At 23.6% G+C, this 19611-nt stretch overlaps 1 protein-coding gene across 1 annotated transcript; it reads right to left on the bottom strand.

The window, feature by feature from the left end:
* Positions 1–5556: 5556 nt before the first annotated feature.
* On the bottom strand, positions 5557–16714 carry LOC122504305 (probable cytochrome P450 6a14). Its single transcript, XM_043615359.1, has 8 exons — positions 15487–16714; positions 12191–12412; positions 11784–12035; positions 11429–11589; positions 6998–7841; positions 6631–6852; positions 6152–6403; positions 5557–5738 (listed from the first exon to the last, which is right to left on the bottom strand). The coding sequence occupies exons 1-8, from the start codon at positions 16343–16345 to the stop codon at positions 5572–5574; spliced, it is 2979 nt and encodes a 992-aa protein (XP_043471294.1). The 5' UTR covers positions 16346–16714; the 3' UTR covers positions 5557–5571.
* Between the last annotated feature and the right edge of the window lie 2897 nt (positions 16715–19611).

Here is a 19611-nt window from a genome sequence, read left to right as displayed (position 1 = left end):
TACCCAATCCTGAAGAATAGAGAATTTTATTTCAATTTTTAAGTAGTAGCACCACCACCCGAACGCCATCAGACAATCAAAATTTGGTTAAAACGAAAATAAAAATTTATTTCTTCCAAATTTAGTAACTATAATCATCTAAAAATTACCAGAGTTCTAGTAGGGACTAAGCTCTACCCAATCCTGAAGAATAGAGAATTTTATTTCAATTTTTAAGTAGTAGCACCACCACCCGAACGCCATCAGACAATCAAAATTTGGTTAAAACGAAAATAAAAATTTATTTATTCCAAATTCAACACTTTTAATCATCTGAAAATTATTAGAGTTCTAGTAGGGACTGAGCTCTACCTAATCCTGAAGAATAGAGAATTTTATTTCAATTTTTAAGTAGTAGCACCACCACCCGAACGCCATCAGACAATCAAAATTTGGTTAAAACGAAAATAAAAATTTATTTCTTCCAAATTTAGTAACTATAATCATCTAAAATTACCAGAGTTCTAGTAGGGACTGAGCTCTACCCAATCCTGAAGAATAGAGAATTTTATTTCAATTTTTAAGTAGTAGCACCACCACCCGAACGCCATCAGACAATCAAAATTTGGTTAAAACGATAATAAAAATTTATTTTTTCCAAATTTAGTAACTATAATCATCTGAAATTACCAGAGTTCTAGTAGGGACTGAGCCCTACCCAATCCTGAAGAATAGAGAATTTTATTTCAATTTTTAAGTAGTAGCACCACCACCCGAACGCCATCAGACAATCAAATTTGGTTAAAACGAAAATAAAATTTATTTATTCCAAATTTAGTAACTATAATCATCTGAAAATTACCAGAGTTCTAGTAGGGACTGAGCCCTACTTAATCCTGAAGAATAGAGAATTTTATTTGAATTTTTAAGTAGTAGCACCACCACCCGAACGCCATCAGACAATCAAAATTTGGTTAAAACGATAATAAAAATTTATTTTTTCCAAATTTAGTAACTATAATCATCTGAAAATTACCAGAGTTCTAGTAGGGACTGAGCCCTACCCAATCCTGAAGAATAGAGAATTTTATTTCAATTTTTAAGTAGTAGCACCACCACCCGAACGCCATCAGACAATCAAAATTTGGTTAAAACGAAAATAAAAATTTATTTCTTCCAAATTTAGTAACTATAATCATCTAAAAATTACCAGAGTTCTAGTAGGGACTGAGCTCTACCCAATCCTGAAGAATAGAGAATTTTATTTCAATTTTTAAGTAGTAGCACCACCACCCGAACGCCATCAGACAATCAAAATTTGGTTAAAACGATAATAAAAATTTATTTTTTCCAAATTTAGTAACTATAATTATCTAAAAATTACCAGAGTTCTAGTAGGGACTGAGCTCTACCCAATCCTGAAGAATAGAGAATTTTATTTGAATTTTTAAGTAGTAGCACCACCACCCGAACGCCATCAGACAATCAAAATTTGGTTAAAACGAAAATAAAAATTTATTTCTTCCAAATTTAGTAACTATAATCATCTGAAAATTACCAGAGTTCTAGTAGGGACTGAACCCTACTCAATCCTGAAGAATAGAGAATTTTATTTCAATTTTTAAGTAGTAGCACCACCACCCGAACGCCATCAGACAATCAAAATTTGGTTAAAACGAAAATAAAAATTTATTTATTCCAAATTCAACACTTCTAATCATCTGAAAATTATTAGAGTTCTAGTAGGGACTGAGCTCTACCCAATCCTGAAGAATAGAGAATTTTATTTCAATTTTTAAGTAGTAGCACCACCACCCGAACGCCATCAGACAATCAAAATTTGGTTAAAACGAAAATAAAAATTTATTTCTTCCAAATTTAGTAACTATAATCATCTAAAAATTACCAGAGTTCTAGTAGGGACTGAGCTCTACCCAATCCTGAAGAATAGAGAATTTTATTTCAATTTTTAAGTAGTAGCACCACCACCCGAACGCCATCAGACAATCAAAATTTGGTTAAAACGATAATAAAAATTTATTTTTTCCAAATTTAGTAACTATAATCATCTGAAAATTACCAGAGTTCTAGTAGGGACTGAGCTCTACCCAATCCTGAAGAATAGAGAATTTTATTTCAATTTTTAAGTAGTAGCACCACCACCCGAACGCCATCAGACAATCAAAATTTGGTTAAAACGATAATAAAAATTTATTTTTTCCAAATTTAGTAACTATAATCATCTAAAAATTACCAGAGTTCTAGTAGGGACTGAGCCCTACCCAATCCTGAAGAATAGAGAATTTTATTTCAATTTTTAAGTAGGAGCACCACCACTCGAACGCCATCAGACAATCAAAATTTGGTTAAAACGAAAATAAAAATTTATTTCTTCCAAATTTAGTAACTATAATCATCTAAAAATTACCAGAGTTCTAGTAGGGACTAAGCTCTACCCAATCCTAAAGAATAGAGAATTTTATTTCAATTTTTAAGTAGTAGCACCACCACCCGAACGCCATCAGACAATCAAAATTTGGTTAAAACGAAAATAAAAATTTATTTCTTCCAAATTTAGTAACTATAATCATCTAAAAATTACCAGAGTTCTAGTAGGGACTGAGCTCTACCCAATCCTGAAGAATAGAGAATTTTATTTCAATTTTTAAGTAGTAGCACCACCACCCGAACGCCATCAGACAATCAAAATTTGGTTAAAACGATAATAAAAATTTATTTTTTCCAAATTTAGTAACTATAATCATCTGAAAATTACCAGAGTTCTAGTAGGGACTGAGCCCTACCCAATCCTGAAGAATAGAGAATTTTATTTCAATTTTTAAGTAGTAGCACCACCACCCGAACGCCATCAGACAATCAAAATTTGGTTAAAACGAAAATAAAAATTTATTTCTTCCAAATTTAGTAACTATAATCATCTAAAAATTACCAGAGTTCTAGTAGGGACTGAGCTCTACCCAATCCTGAAGAATAGAGAATTTTATTTCAATTTTTAAGTAGTAGCACCACCACCCGAACGCCATCAGACAATCAAAATTTGGTTAAAACGATAATAAAAATTTATTTTTTCCAAATTTAGTAACTATAATCATCTGAAAATTACCAGAGTTCTAGTAGGGCCTGAGCCCTACCCAATCCTGAAGAATAGAGAATTTTATTTCAATTTTTAAGTAGTAGCACCACCACCCGAACGCCATCAGACAATCAAAATTTGGTTAAAACGAAAATAAAAATTTATTTCTTTCAAATTTAACACTTCTAATCGTCTGAAAATTACCAGAGTTCTAGTAGGGACTGAGCTCTACCCAATCCTGAAGAATAGAGAATTTTATTTGAATTTTTAAGTAGTAGCACCACCACCCGAACGCCATCAGACAATCAAAATTTGGTTAAAACGATAATAAAAATTTATTTTTTCCAAATTTAGTAACTATAATCATCTGAAAATTACCAGAGTTCTAGTAGGGACTGAGCCCTACCCAATCCTGAAGAATAGAGAATTTTATTTCAATTTTTAAGTAGTAGCACCACCACCCGAACGCCATCAGACAATCAAAATTTGGTTAAAACGATAATAAAAATTTATTTTTTCCAAATTTAGTAACTATAATCATCTGAAAATTACCAGAGTTCTAGTAGGGACTGAGCCCTACCCAATCCTGAAGAATAGAGAATTTTATTTCAATTTTTAAGTAGTAGCACCACCACCCGAACGCCATCAGACAATCAAAATTTGGTTAAAACGAAAATAAAAATTTATTTATTCCAAATTTAGTAACTATAATCATCTGAAAATTACCAGAGTTCTAGTAGGGACTGAGCCCTACCCAATCCTGAAGAATAGAGAATTTTATTTGAATTTTTAAGTAGTAGCACCACCACCCGAACGCCATCAGACAATCAAAATTTGGTTAAAACGATAATAAAAATTTATTTTTTCCAAATTTAGTAACTATAATCATCTGAAAATTACCAGAGTTCTAGTAGGGACTGAGCCCTACCCAATTCTGAAGAATAGAGAATTTTATTTCAATTTTTAAGTAGTAGCACCACCACCCGATCGCCATCAGACAATCAAAATTTGGTTAAAACGAAAATAAAAATTTATTTCTTCCAAATTTAGTAACTATAATCATCTAAAAATTACCAGAGTTCTAGTAGGGACTGAGCTCTACCCAATCCTGAAGAATAGAGAATTTTATTTCAATTTTTAAGTAGTAGCACCACCACCCGAACGCCATCAGACAATCAAAATTTGGTTAAAACGAAAATAAAAATTTCTTTCTTTCAAATTTAACACTTCTAATCGTCTGAAAATTACCAGAGTTCTAGGAATTCAATTACTTAAAATACTTTCATACAATTTAAAAAATAAATCGATTATTTAAAAAATATTTTATAAAATTGTTCAGAAGTATTGAATTATTTTTATAAATAATCAAATTCTTCTGAGGAATTTAAATTTTTGTTAAAATATTAAAAATCATTTTTAAGAATTTAAATAAAATCCCTCGCAGAAATTCAATTATTTTCGTAAGAATTAAAAACCTTTAGATAAATTCAATTATTTTCATAAATAATAGGTATGCAATTATTTTAGAAAAATTTTATTAAAATTCTTTGAAAGAATTTAATTATTTTAAGAAATTTTGATTTAATTCTTTATGAGAGTTTGATTTAAAAAAATATTTAATAGTTGTGCTAATAATAATAATAAAAACTAATTGAAATAATATAAACAATAAGAAATTAAAAAAAAATAATATTAATAATAATATGAATAGCTCACCAGGTGTTACTTATTAATTATTATCAATATAAGTATGTATAACTGTCACGAGTATAAATAAATGTTCGAAGATAACAAATTAATATGCGTCTCTTTTTTGATACGAAATTACTGATGATAATAGTTTTCTTTTTTGCTAATTATTATTTACTTATAAAATATTTGAATTCGTACTTCCTTTAAATTTATAGTATAACACTGACATAATTCATTTATATAAACACTGTATAGTATGGTGACTGATTTTAGGAGCTGAGAATAATGTTGAATGTTGGGAGGTATGAAGTATTGAGAATAACAAAGAATACTGTACTGTATAGAGTAGCAGAGTGTAACGTTGAATGACGTAATTTGACAATGACACTCTAGATAACTGTCATAAATATATATTATACATATATATTCTAATTAAAATTTACGTTCTTTTTTTAATTTTATTTTTCGATTGCATAAGATAAATTTTATATTATTATTTTATTGTTACTAAATTTTTTATAATTATCAGATAAATATAATTTCAAATTGTTTTTAATTTTTTTTTTACTATTTTATTACTAAATTTTTTATAATTATCCGATAAATATAATTTCAAGTTGATTTTAATTTTCTTTTTTAATTTAAAACAGGATACGAAGTGAAAATTATAATTTTGGGTAATTATATGAAACTTATTTATGGAACGTGGAAGTGTTTTTACCTTTAAATTTTATAGGTTTTTTTTAATAGAGAAATATTTTACCTAAAAAAATGTTTGAGAAGTTTTTATTGTAACTTATTTTATTTTATTGTATTTTCTTAAATTTGAGATAAATTCCATCTTTCGGTTGTAGAAGAAACGAACTTTGATGGTTGACGTAAGGAATAGTTGTTTTCTCACAAACATCAACTCTGTAATTTTTTAGTATTGTCATCAATCCTACTTTTGTTTGATAAACTGCAAACCTCGCTCCTGTTTGTTGAAAAAAATCGAAAATTAAATATATTTGCAAAAGGAAGAGATATTTTTAATTCAACAGGAATACTTCTTAATTCAGAATATTTGTTACATACTTAGAAATGTTTTTTGAACTGGTTCTTTTTAAAAATATTTTTAAAAATATTTTTAAAAATATTTTTTAAAATACTTTTTAAAATACTTTTTAAAATACTTTTTAAAAATACTTTTTAAAATACTTTTTAAAATACTTTTTAAAATACTTTTTTAAAATACTTTTTAAAATACTTTTTTAATTAGGAATTTTTTTTTGCAATTAAAAATAGTATTTATAAATAAATTATTTTTTTATTTTTTTTATATTTGTTTAAAATTTAATTAAAAATTTTTTTTGTGTTTCTGAAATTAGAAGTAATTTTTATCAGTACCAATGCAATTTCGTGGTCCATCGCCAAATGGCAGAAAGACCATTGGATGTCGTGTTGACACCTCCTCATCTTTAAATCGATCAGGATCAAAGGTATCAGGATTAGGATGATATTTCGAATCCCTATGAATTCCATAAATTGGAATCCAAACTTTGTCGCCTTTTCGTAGTGTTACATTATAATCAGTGAATGTATAGTTTTCTGTTGCTTTTCTCATTAGAACAGTAATTGGCGGATACATTCTAAGAGTTTCTGTATAAATAATTAAACAATTAGAAAATTAGAAAATTATTGACATAAAAATAGATTTTTCATAAATTTATATTTTTTCCGGCAATGTTAACTTAAAAGCATCAAATTGCAACGAATTGATATAAAAAATTGCGGACCAAATAAAAAATGGATCAAAATTTTTGGCATATTATCAATTCGATCCATTTTAGTATCAATTTGACACTTTTGAGAAAACTAAAACAAACCTTGAAAAACCATGTGCAATAGTTTCAAATTATTTATTCTGTCGTAGAACAATTTTCCCTCAGTTATTTTTAATTCCTCTTGAATTTCCCTTCGTAATTTGTCCTGAATTGAAGGATTCAGAGCCAATTCATACAAAGCATTGCTCATTGTTGTTGATGAAGTTTCGAAACCCGCGGTGAAAAATACAAAAGCCTGTGCTGCTATCAAAGTATCGGTTACTTCTACAATGACAAACAATAAATCCAAAAACTTAGTCTTTTATAAAATAAAAAATAATCAAGAAAGTACAGTGCATAGGAGCTTAAAGCAAAGTTGCAAAAAAGCAATTTTTAAGATTAAAAAAAATTTTTTTTACAATTTACGTACCGATGTCCGTTAATCGATTAAGATCATCTTTCACTTGTTTCAACAGATCAACAAAATCATGCCTAACAATATTATTCTCCTCTCTGTACTGCATTGCATCGCGAATTAAATTAATAAAAAACTGATTCATCTCACGTTCAGTGACCAACGGCCCCAGTAAATTATACAAAAACGGTGTCACTTCTCTCATTCGAAATTTCACATTCCTCCAAAAATCCACTTCAAAAACAACTCTACCCATTCGAAGAAAATCATTTTTCTCATCTGACAATGCATTAATATCAATACCAAAAACACAAGAACCAATGACGTCTGTGGTGAATTTTGCCGTCAATGTTCGACATTCGATTGGTTCATTTTCAACGACAACATTATTTAAATAATCCTCCAAATGCTCACAAGTCTCCGCCATTAGATGAAACATTTTCTTTAATTTTCCCGACGTGAATACTGGCGATAAACATTTACGCAATGGTCGCCAACGTTTTGATTCAATCATAAATAAATTTGGCGATAAAATATCAACTTTCTCGTGAAATGTTAAACCACGATCGGCAAATTTATTAAAATCCTTTATCAGGACATCCTTTATTAAATTTGGATCCCGTAGAAGAAGAATTGGCCTTCTTCGAGCATAAAATCCAATTAATTTTTCATTTTCAAATTCGTCGTACACTTTTTTTGCAAAATCGCCAATACTTATTCGACTTAGCATAAAGTCTTTGAAATTTCCGACAAATGGTATTGGCATTGGACCATTGACACCTTGATTTTTCCAAAATGTGAATGTTGAGGTACTGTAGTGATAGATGAAGATGATTATTGTCAGAATTAGGCACAAAATTTCGAATGACATTTTTTTTTTGATGATTTATTTCACTGTTGATTAATTGAACTTATTTTTAATTTTTTGGCGTAATTTTGAATTTTTTGCTTTTGTTTATATTTATGTTTACTGAGAGATAAGTGATAAAAGTGAAGATGAATGAAAAAACGAGAGATATTTGAAATCGAAGAAAGCGAAAAAAAATAAAATGACTAAAAAAATATCTCAGCGGAATTAAATTGCAAGCAAAAAAAGTACTTGAAGCAAACTGATAAACGGATTGACTTTTGAACCATTTTTGCTTTTATTTTCCACTCTCAAAATTTTTATTTCCTTACTTAATATTTTTGGAGATTTTTATCAGATTATTCTCTAAGCTATAACATCTTTAGTGAACTGTGTCTATGAAAACAAAAATAATACGATTTCTTAATAATATTTTTAATATTTAAGTTCTTCCAAAAATTCAATTATTTATGTATAAATATAATTGAATTATTGCGAAAAATTTTGTTATTTTTGAAAATAATAATTGAATTCTTCATAAGAATTTGATAAACATTGTTTTAAATAATTAATTTTTCGAAATATTTATAATAAATATTATGGACATTTTTTTTAAATAATTGAATTCTTTCGAAGAATTATTTATGTAAATAATTTAATTTTTAGAAGAATTTTATAATTGAATTATTTCAAAAAAATATAATTGAAATTGTATTTAAATTTTAAAATAATTGATTTATTTCGAACAATTTTATTTAAATATTTGAAAATAATTGAATTCCTGTGAAAAACTCTAATATTTTTGTAATAAATGGATTTTTTCGACGAATTGAAATTAAATTTGTAAGAATAATTACAGTTTTCTTAGCAATTCCTGTAAATATATGAAAATAATTAAATTGATACTAAGAATTTTATTAAAATTTTCAAAAATAATTGAATTTCTAAGAAGAATTTTATTATTTATAAAAATAATTGAATTAATGCAAAAAATGTTATTAAAATGTTGGATAAGAATTAAATTTTTCTAAAAAATTTTGTTATTTTTGAAAATAATTGACTTCATATGATATCGATCGCCTTCTTCATGTTTTGTAATAATTTAAATTACCATAAAAATTTTCAAAAAAAAAAATTAATTATTTATCAAAATCCTAATAAAATTCTTCGCAAGAATTCAATTATTTTTACAAGTAGTAAAATTTCTCAAAAAAATTCAATTATTTGAAAAAAATGTAATAAAATTCTTCGCAAGAATTCAATTATTTTTACAAGTACCTAGTAAAATTTCTCAAAAAAATTCAATTATTTAAAAAAATATAATAAAATTCCTAAGAAATCAATTATTTTCAAAAATAATAAATCAATTATTCGGTTATTCATTTTTAAATCAATTTTTATTAGAAAGTTCTTCGAGAATTCAATTATTTAAATAAAAAAATAAATAATTTATTAAATGATTTTTGAAAATAATTGTATTCTCTTTGAAGAAATTTTATTAAAATTGTATCGAAAATAATTGAATTTGGAAAATTTTTTAAAAATAATTGAATCGTTTTCTAAAAATTTCATTACAATTTTGAAAATAATTATCAAAATTCTAATACACAAATGATATTAAAAATTTTTTTTAAATAATTGAATTCTTTTGAGAAATTTTAATAAAATTTTTAAGAATAATTACATTTTTCGAGGAATTGGATTAAAATATTGTATCAAAAATAATTGAAATTCTGCGATGAGTTTTATTATTTATGAAAATAATTAAATTCTTTTAACGAATATTATTCAAGTTTATAAAAATAACTGGATTTCAGTGAGGAATTTTATTATTTATATAAGTAATTGAATTCTTGCAACGAATTTTATTCAAGTTTATAAAAATAATTGTATTTCGGTGAAGAATTTTAATATTTATAAAATTAATTGAATTCTTCAAAAGAACTTTGTTAATTTTTTTTAAATAATTAAATTCTTGCAACGAATTTTAATACAATTGTTAAGAATAATTGCATTTTTTGAGGAATTCATTTAAAATTGTATTAAAAAAATTGAAATTCTGCGATGAGTTTTATTATTTATAAAAATAATTGAATTCTCGTAAATTTTTTCATGAATTTGATTAAAAATTGATAATTCAATTTTTATATTGAATTATATTAATTTTTGAAAATAATTGAATTGTTTGTAAAAATTTTATTAAAATTGAATTGAAAATAATTGAAATCATTCGATGACTTGAGATATTATTTATGGAAAATAATTGAATTCTTGCAACGAATTTTATTAAAAATTTTTTAAATTATTGAATTTCAGAGAAGAATTTTATTATTTATAAAGATAATTGAAATTTTAATGAGAATTTTTCTTTAATTTTCGAACATAATTGAAATTCTGCGATGAATTTTTATAATTTCTGAAAATAATTGAATTTCTGAAATCATTTGTAACTTTTCCAAAATTTAATTTTTTTTAGTATTTTTATTTTTAACTTAAATTTTTTTTTATCAAACTTTATGAAAATTGTAAACATATATTCATTAAATAATTTATAAGTCATAATTTTATGATAGTTCTTGAAAAATTAATCAAAATAAATGAAAGAATGAATACGACGATTATTATAGTTAATTATATATTTTTTTTGTTTCTGGCTTTTTTTATTTTTAGTTTTTTTAAAGATTAAAGAAAAAATTTTTTTTTTTATTATATTGAATTGAATTGAATTAATTTATTATTTCAAATGGAACTTTGAGAAAAAATTTACAATTGTCATTCTACGTCGATAAAATTATTAACAACATGATAAAAGGAGTGTTACAAAAAAGTGAAACTGTCATTTTTTCTGTTCTTATCTAAATCTACAAATAGATAGCAAATGTTTGCTAATAAATATTGCATTTTGTCCCCCTTTGCCGATTACGCCACGACAGTAGAATTCTCTAAATATTTAATTAATATTTAGTGAATATTTTTCGAAAGGTGCAAACAAGAGAACAAATTTTATTCTTAGAAACTATTATTTATTTCAAATACAAAATAAAAATCAAATTTTCTTTTTGATTTTTTCGTACATTTTTTTTAAATTGCAATGAAACAAATAGAACTATAAAAAAAACTATGTACAAAATTCTTATCTTAGAAAATGAATTTTTAATTTTAATTACAAGGATATCGACGTGAATTGCGATAATGAGACATTTTTTTTTTTATGAAACGTCGAGATTATGATACGAAAATATGATAAAGGAATGGGAAAAAATCAAAAAAGGAACAAATAATACTAAATCGATGTGTGTATAAATAATTAGAGAACAGTCTAAAAAAGTACAATATTTCTAAATATACTCTAAACAAATTGAATTAAATAAATTGACTAAATTAATTCAATTTTAGTATGATTATTTACCAGAATAACAAAGTTTTAAATTCATTTAATTAATTATTATTAATTATTATTAATTAATTATTATTAATTAATTAAATAATTAATTAATTAATTAATTAATTAAATAATTAATCAATTAAATAATTAATTCAATAATTAATTAATTAATTAAAAGTCACAAATTTTGTTTCTTATTTGGGAGAAATTAAACTATTTTTTTAAATTTAAGATAAATTCCATCCTTTGGTTGTAGAAGAAACGAACTTTTATGGTTGACGTAAGGAATAGTTGTTTTTTCACAAACGTCAACTCTGTAATTTTTAAGTATTGTCATCAATCCTACTTTTGTTTGATAAATTGCAAATCTCGCTCCTGTTTAGAAAAAATAGGAATCAAGCATTAAATATTAATATAAAAAGGAATCTTAAATATTTTTTTATAAAATTAGAGATCCTTTTTTAATTGTCTAGAAATATTGTTTTAAATTCGAAATAGTGTTTTGATTTAGAAATAGTTTTTTGATTTGAAATTAATTTTTTGAATTAACAGAAATTTTTTATCATTACCAATGCAATTTCTGGGACCATCTCCAAATGGCAAAAATAGCATGGGATGCCTCGATTCCTCTCCCTCTTCACTAAATCTCTGTGGATCGAAAGTATCAGGATCAGGATAATTATTCGGATCTCGTTGAATCGCATAAGCTGGAATCCACACTTTCTGACCCTTCGGCACTGTCACATTTGTACCGGAAAATGTATATTTTTCCGTTGCTTTTCTCATAAGAACCGTTACTGGCGGATATTTTCTCAAAGTTTCTGTCAGAAATAGATTTTTCAAAATTTAGTGAATATTTAAAATTTTAAATTGCATTTTTCTTTTATATTTAAAAGCGTATTTTTTTCCATTTCTTTTTTAATAAGTTTATGAGTTTATGTATAATAAAGAATTGAAGGACATTTGAGAAACAAACCTTGAAAAACCATATGTAAAAGTTTCAAATTTTTTATTCTATCGTATAATAATTTCCCCTCAGTTACTTTTAATTCCTCTTGAATTTCCTTTCGTAATTTGTCTTGAATCGAAGGATTCAGGGCCAATTCATAGAGAGCATTGCTCATTGTCGTTGATGAAGTTTCAAAGCCGGCGATAAAAAATACAAATGCTTGTGCGGCTATCAAACTATCGGTTAATTCTGAAAATTCGATAAAATTTCATTATTTATTATTGTACTAATTTATTTATATTTATTATTATTAATATCATTTCGTAAGAATTGATATGATTTATTAACAAACAAAATGGAAAGTTTCCTAAAAGTTAAAATTAACTTGACTGACACCTTCGGGATCTTTAGTTCCAAAGTTCAGGGAAATTGCAAAATTTTCCTGAACTTTGGAACGAAAGATCCCGAAGGTGGCAGTCAAGTAAATTTCAACTTTCAAAAAACTTTCAGTGCTTCGTGGCTTATTTTCTCCTAATAAGATTATTATAACAATAAATACAAACTTCGCACTCGATAATTAATTTTAAAAAAGTAGTAAAAAGTAGCTTTCAAACTAAAAAACGTAGTAAAAAAGTAACTATCGAAAAATTAAACTTGACGACCAAAAAACTCGTTTTAGACACTTCACAAAAATTCTGTTTGGGAATTTTATGAAAATAGTAAATATTAAAAATTATTTTTTGAAAATAATTGAAATTCTAAAAGCATTTTATTATTATTTATAAAAATAATTGAACTTTATTAGAATTTTTTAAAATACCTACTTGAAATTCCAATACAAAATTTATTACTTTTAAAAATAATTGAATTCTTATGATAAATATTGTTATTTATAGAAATAATTAAATTTTGCAAAGAATTTTATTACAATACCTCAAAATAATTGAATTTTCGGGAATAAGTTTGTTATTTATCGTCATTATTCTTTGCAAAAATCAATTATTTTCTTCAATAACAATATTCATCTCAAGAATTCAATTATTTTCAAAAAGTAATTAAATACTTCGCAAAAATTCAATTTTTCAAACACTTTTAAAAAATCCTTAAAAATATATCAATTTTCCTCATAAATAAAAAAAGTCAACTCGAAAGTTCAATTATTTTCAAAAATGTTAATAAAATTCTTGGCAGAATTCAATTATTTTCATAAATAATAATTTTCACCCCAAAAATTCAATTATTTTTAAATATTTTTTTAAAAAATTCTCGTCAATATTTCGATTATCTTGATAAACATCAAAATTCTTTCAAAAATTCAATTATTTTCAAGAATATTTATCAGCATAATTGAATTTTTTTGAAAAATTATTTATGTGAATAATTGAATTCTTGGGGAGAATTTTATTTAAATATTTGAAAATAATTTAATTCTTGTGAAAAATTTTAATATTTTCGTAAATAATTGATTTTTTCGAGGAATTGAAATTAAATTTTTAAGAATAATGACCTTTTTTTAGCAATTCCTGTAAAATTGTATTAAAAATAATTGAAATCCCGCGATGAATTTCATTATTTATGAAAATAATTGAATAGTTGCAAAGAATGTTATTAAAATTTTCAAATAATTAAATTCCTGAGAAGGATTTTATTATTTGTGAAAATAATTAAATTATTGCGAAAAATTTGATTAAAATCTATATTTAAATAATTGACCTTTTTCGAAAAAATTTGTTATTTTTGAAAATACAAATTGAATTCTTCATAAGAATTTTATAAACATTGTTTTAAATAATTAATTTTTTCGAAGTATAATAAATATTATGAACATTTTTTTTAAATAATTGATTTCTTGTGGAAAACTTTATTTCTGAAAATAATTGAATTTTTTGAGAAATTGAAGTTAAATTTTTAAAAATAATGACATTTTTTAGCAATTCCTGTAAAATTATGATAATAATTGAATTTTGCAAAAAATTTCATTAAAATGCCTAAAAATAATTGAATTTTTGGAAATAATTTCATTATTTATCGAAATAATTGTTTGCGAAATTCAATTACTTTCTTCAATAACAATATTCATCCTATGAATTCAATTATTTTAAAATATTTTTAAAAAAAACCTCGTCAATATTTCAATTATCTTGATAAACTTCGAAATTCTTCCAAAAATTCAATTATTTATGTAAATAATTGAATTCTTGTGGACCATTTTATTAAAATCTAAAGGAATAATTGAATAGTTGCTTTTAAAATTTTATTAAAATTTTCAAAAATAATTGAATTCCTGAGAAGAATTTTATTATTTATGAAAATAATTGAATTATTGCGAAAAATTTTGTTATTTTTGAAAATAATAATTGAATTTTTTATAAGAATTTTATAAACATTATTTTATATCATTAATTTTTCAATATAATAAATATTATGAACATTTATTTTTTAAATAATTGAATTCTTTCGAAAAATTATTTATGTAAATAATTGAATTCTTGGGAGAATTTTATAATTCAACAAATTCAAAAAGAAAGTTCAGAAAGAATTGAATTTCTCTGAAAAATTTTGCTATTTTTGAAAATAATTGACTTCATAAGAATTTTATAAACATTGTTTTAAATAAATACATTTTTTCGAAATGTAATAAATATTATGGAAATTTTATTTTAAATAACTGAATTCTCGTGGAAAACTTTATTTTTAAAAATAAAGTTAAAGAAAATAAAATAAATTCTTCAATGAGTTTTATTATTTATGAAAATAGTTGAATTCTTCCTTAAAATTTTATTAAAAATCTTTTGAAAAAATTGAATTTCCATGAAAAATGTTATTATTAGTGAAAGTAATTGAATTATTGTGAAGAATTGTATAAAAATTGTGTTAAATAATTGATTTTTTCGTAACTTTTTTGAAAATGCTGTTCTAAATTATGTAATTGAATTCTTATGGGAATTTTATTATTTATGAAGAGAATTGAATTTTGGATGAATTTTATAAATTTGTTTTAAAAATAATTGAATTCTTTTGCTTTTTATGGAAATACTAGATATTAAAAATAATTGAATTTCGAATATTTTTTTGAAAATAATTGAATCTTAAGAATTTGATTTTAATTTTTGAGAATAGTTTTTTGATTTCTAGTATTAGCGAATTTAAAGTAGTGGAAATTCTAAAAAAAAACCAGAAATAGTAGCTTTTAGTGGCTGAAATCTAAAAAAGTAGTAAAATAGTAGCATGACGTAAAAAAGTAGTAAATAGTAGGTTTTAGTAGATAAGTGCAAAGTCAATAAATATTATTAAAAATAAAAAAAATTAACATTAAATTTTACCAAGATCACCCAGTCGATCCGGATTCTCCTTCACATGTCTCAACAAATCAACAAAATCATGCCTAACGACATTATTCTTCTTTCTATATTCCATCGTATCTTTTATCAAATTAACAAAAAAATTATTCATCTCCGTCTCAGCGACTATCGGTCCAAGTATTCCATACAACCACGGAGTAATGTCTCTAATCCTCATTTTCAATGTTCTCCAAAAAGTGACATCAAAAATTTTTCTTCCCATTCTCAAAAATTCATTTTCATCATCCGACAGTGCATTAATATCAATTCCAAATGCACACGAACCAATGACGTCGGTGGTGAATTTTGCCGTTAATTTCCTACATTCAGTTGGTTCATTTTCAACGACAACATTCTTTAAATAAACATCTAAACGCTCTGATGTTTCAATTAATAAATGAAACATTTCCTTCAATTTACCTGATGTAAAGACGGGCGATAAATTTTTGCGCAATGGTCGCCAACGTTTTGGCTCAAGGGAAAATAAATGCGGTGATAATATATCAACTTTCTCATGTATATTAATACCACGATCGGCAAATTTATTGAAATCTTTTATTAGAACATCTTTTATTAGTTCCGGATCTTTGAGCAGTAAAATTGGTGTTCTTCTCGCGTACATTCCAATCATTGGCTCATTGATGAATTGTTCGTAAAGTTTTTTTGTATAGTCACCCAAATTTATTCGATTTAACATGAGATCGGTGAAATTGCCAAAAAGTGGCGCTGGTTTTGGTCCATTGACACCTTGATTTTTCCAAAAATTGTGTGTCGATGTACTGTAATAATAGAGGAAGAGAAATATTCCCGCTATGATGCACAAAATTTCGAATGGTCCCATTTTTTTTTTTTTTGCTTTTTTTACTTAAAGAAAAAATAATCTCCCTCTTTTCACACACTGCACTAGATTTTTTTTACTTTCGAACCTATTTTCTTTATTTAGAAATTACTTTATTTAAAAATTAATTTTTTACAAAACTTTGCTTTTATGAACTGCGTTTTTACAAACATCGATTTTTTAAAATTTCTTTTAAATTAAATTTTTAATTGTTTGTTTTAATTTTTTGTTTTAATTGTTGTCGATGGGGTCTAACTGTTTGGACCAAATTCTTTATTGTTGGCCATTTTTTTTGTTTTAAAATTGAGTTGAATTTTAAGAGACTAAACGGAGCAAAACTGAACGAAAGACTAATAGTGAGTGCAACCAAACATAGTGTATATAAAGAGGAAGCAGAGTAATTTAATGTGACTCAGGACTTCTGTAACCACTGATTAACGATGACAGTGCACCTTTCATCGTCTTATACACTAGTAAGAAAATTTCATCATTACCGTGGAAAATTGAAAAGAAAAAATTATATTTTCATTATTATCAGAACATTTGGATATAAAGTCATTCTCAACGTCTTTTTTTTTTAAACTCATCTGCTTTTAAAATTAACATTATCCTTATTACGATTTGCATAAAAAAAAATTATTGTCTATTCATCGCAAAGCAGCATAATATTTTTATGAAGAGAATTTGCAACTTTCACCTTCACAGTACTCTGGATATTTAATTTAATTATTAATACTTCGTTGTTATTGTAAATGGTATTTTGTTGTCGCGTAAAATTTACAACAACAAAAAATAATTAAATAAATATAAAGTCAATTTTTTTTATTATAATGAAAAAATAATAATAATAATATTAATAACAATAATAGTAATAATATTCTTCTATATTAATAATCGTAGTATTCCGGTAATCTGTTCGCAGTTTGAAGTTAATTGTTGTTTACTTTTGAAGTTTTGTAAAGAATTTTATTAAACAATTTTAAAATAATTAAATTTTATGAAGAATTCAATTATTATTAATAATTGTAATAAAATTCTTTAGTCAATTTATAAATAATAAAAATCTTCTTAAAAAAATTCAATTATTTTTATAGAAATAATAAATTTTTTATCTTAAAAAAAAAATTTGAATTTTTCCCAAGAGTTCAATTATTTAAAAAATTTTAAATAAAATCCAATTCAAGAATTCAATTATTTTTATAAAAATAATGAAATTTTCGCTGAAATTCAATTATTCAAATAGGTACATTTTTAATTGCGAATTCAAGGGAAAATTAAATTATTTTTAAACATTTTTTTTAAATTCTTCGAAAGAATTCAATAATATCAATAAATAGTATGAATTTTTTACAGGAATTCAATTATTTTAAACACAATTTTAATCAAATTCTTCTCAATAATTCAATTATTTTTAGAAATAAATAAATTCTTGACAAGATTTTTATTAAAATTCCTTAAAATAATTTAATTGTTTTAAAGAATTTATTTCAATATTCTTGAAAATAGAGAAGTTTTTTAAAATAATTTTTACTGAAAATTTTGAAATGTATTGAAATTTATCAAGAATTCAATTAATTTCAATAATTGTAATAAAATTCTTTGCAAGAAGTCAATTTATAAACAATAAAAATCTTCGTAAAAAATTCAATTGTTTTTATTTAAATAATAAAATTCTCATCAGGATTTTATTTATTTTCAATACAATTTTAATTGATTTTTTCAAAAATTTCAATTATTTTTTAAAATCTTGTAAAAATTCTTAGAGAAAATTCAATTATTTTAAAAAATAATTGAATTTTCACAGCAGTTTAATTATTTAAAAAACATTTAATAAAATTCAATTCAAGAATTCAATTATTTTAAATACAATTTTAATTGAATTCCAGGAAAATTAAATTATTTTTAAACATTTTTTTTAAATTCTTCGAAAGGATTTAATAATATTAATAAATAGTAAATTTTCCACAAGAATTCAATTATTTTAAATATAATTTTAATTAAATTCTTCTCAAAAATTCAATTATCTTTTTAAATTTTGCAAAAAAAATTCAATTATTTTTAGAAATAATAAATTTTTTGTTTCACAACTTTTTTAATGATTTTTCCTTTTAAATATTTTTACGTTTAAAATAAATGTATTAAAAATCATTGAATTCTTGTAAAGAATTTTATCGAAAAAATTGAAAATAATTGAATTTTATGAAGAATTGAATTATTTTCAATAATTGAAATAAAATTCTTTAGTCAATTTATAAATAATAAAAATCTTCTTAAAAAAATTCAATTATTTTTATAGAAATAATAAATTTTTTATCTTAAAAAAAAAATTTGAATTTTTCCTAAGAGTTCAATTATTTAAAAAATTTTAAATAAAATCCAATTCAAGAATTCAATTATTTTTATAAAAATAATGAAATTTTTGCTGAAATTCAATTATTCAAATAGGTACATTTTTAATTGCGAATTCAAGGGAAAATTAAATTATTTTAAAACATTTTTTAAAAAATTTTCCGTAAGAATTCAATAATATCAATAAATAGTAATTTTTTCACAGGAATTCAATTATTTTAAATACAATTTCAATAAAATTCTTCTCAAAAATTCAATTATTTTTTTTAATTTTGCAAAAAATTCAATTATTTTCAAAACTAATAAATTTTTTCTCAGGACTGAAAATCATTGAATAATTGTAAAGTATTTATAAAAAAATTTGAAAATAATTGAATTGTTTTAAAAAAATTAATTTCAATTTTCTTGGAAATAAATGATTTTTTTTTTAATAATTCTACTACAAACTCTTGAAAGTAATCGAATTTAATCGTTTTCTTAATTATATTTTGTTTAATAAATAGTAAATAAAGAAATAAAATAATAATAATAAAGTTTTTTTTCTAGAATTGTTAATTAGAGAAGTTATAGTCTTTTAACAAAAATTGCAGTTTGCACCTACTTGAATAATTTTTTTTTTTCAATAATCGTTGCAAAAGAGTTTTTTAGAGGCTTGAATGCACAGCTTTAGTGCAATTAAAATAATTACAATTTCAACAAGTTGGAAAAACATTTTTTTTTATTAACGTTTTCTCAATTTAAAAACAAAAGATTTCTTTCGTATGGTATGAAAAAAATTGTTTTTTTTTTAAATTAAAAATAGAAGTGTTGTTTAACGTCAAATTAAGACAATTATGAAAATTACACTGAAATTTGAAAGTAATGACGCAAATTAAAAATGAATTTGAAAAATAATTTAATGCAAATTTGTGTTAATTATA

The sequence above is a fragment of the Leptopilina heterotoma genome, unplaced genomic scaffold (assembly GCF_015476425.1).
Source record: "Leptopilina heterotoma isolate Lh14 unplaced genomic scaffold, ASM1547642v1 Lhet_287, whole genome shotgun sequence".
NCBI classification, from domain to species: Eukaryota; Metazoa; Arthropoda; class Insecta; order Hymenoptera; family Figitidae; genus Leptopilina; species Leptopilina heterotoma.
The sequence above is the reverse complement of the archived record's forward strand: the minus strand, read 5'-3'. Positions and strand labels throughout refer to the sequence as shown.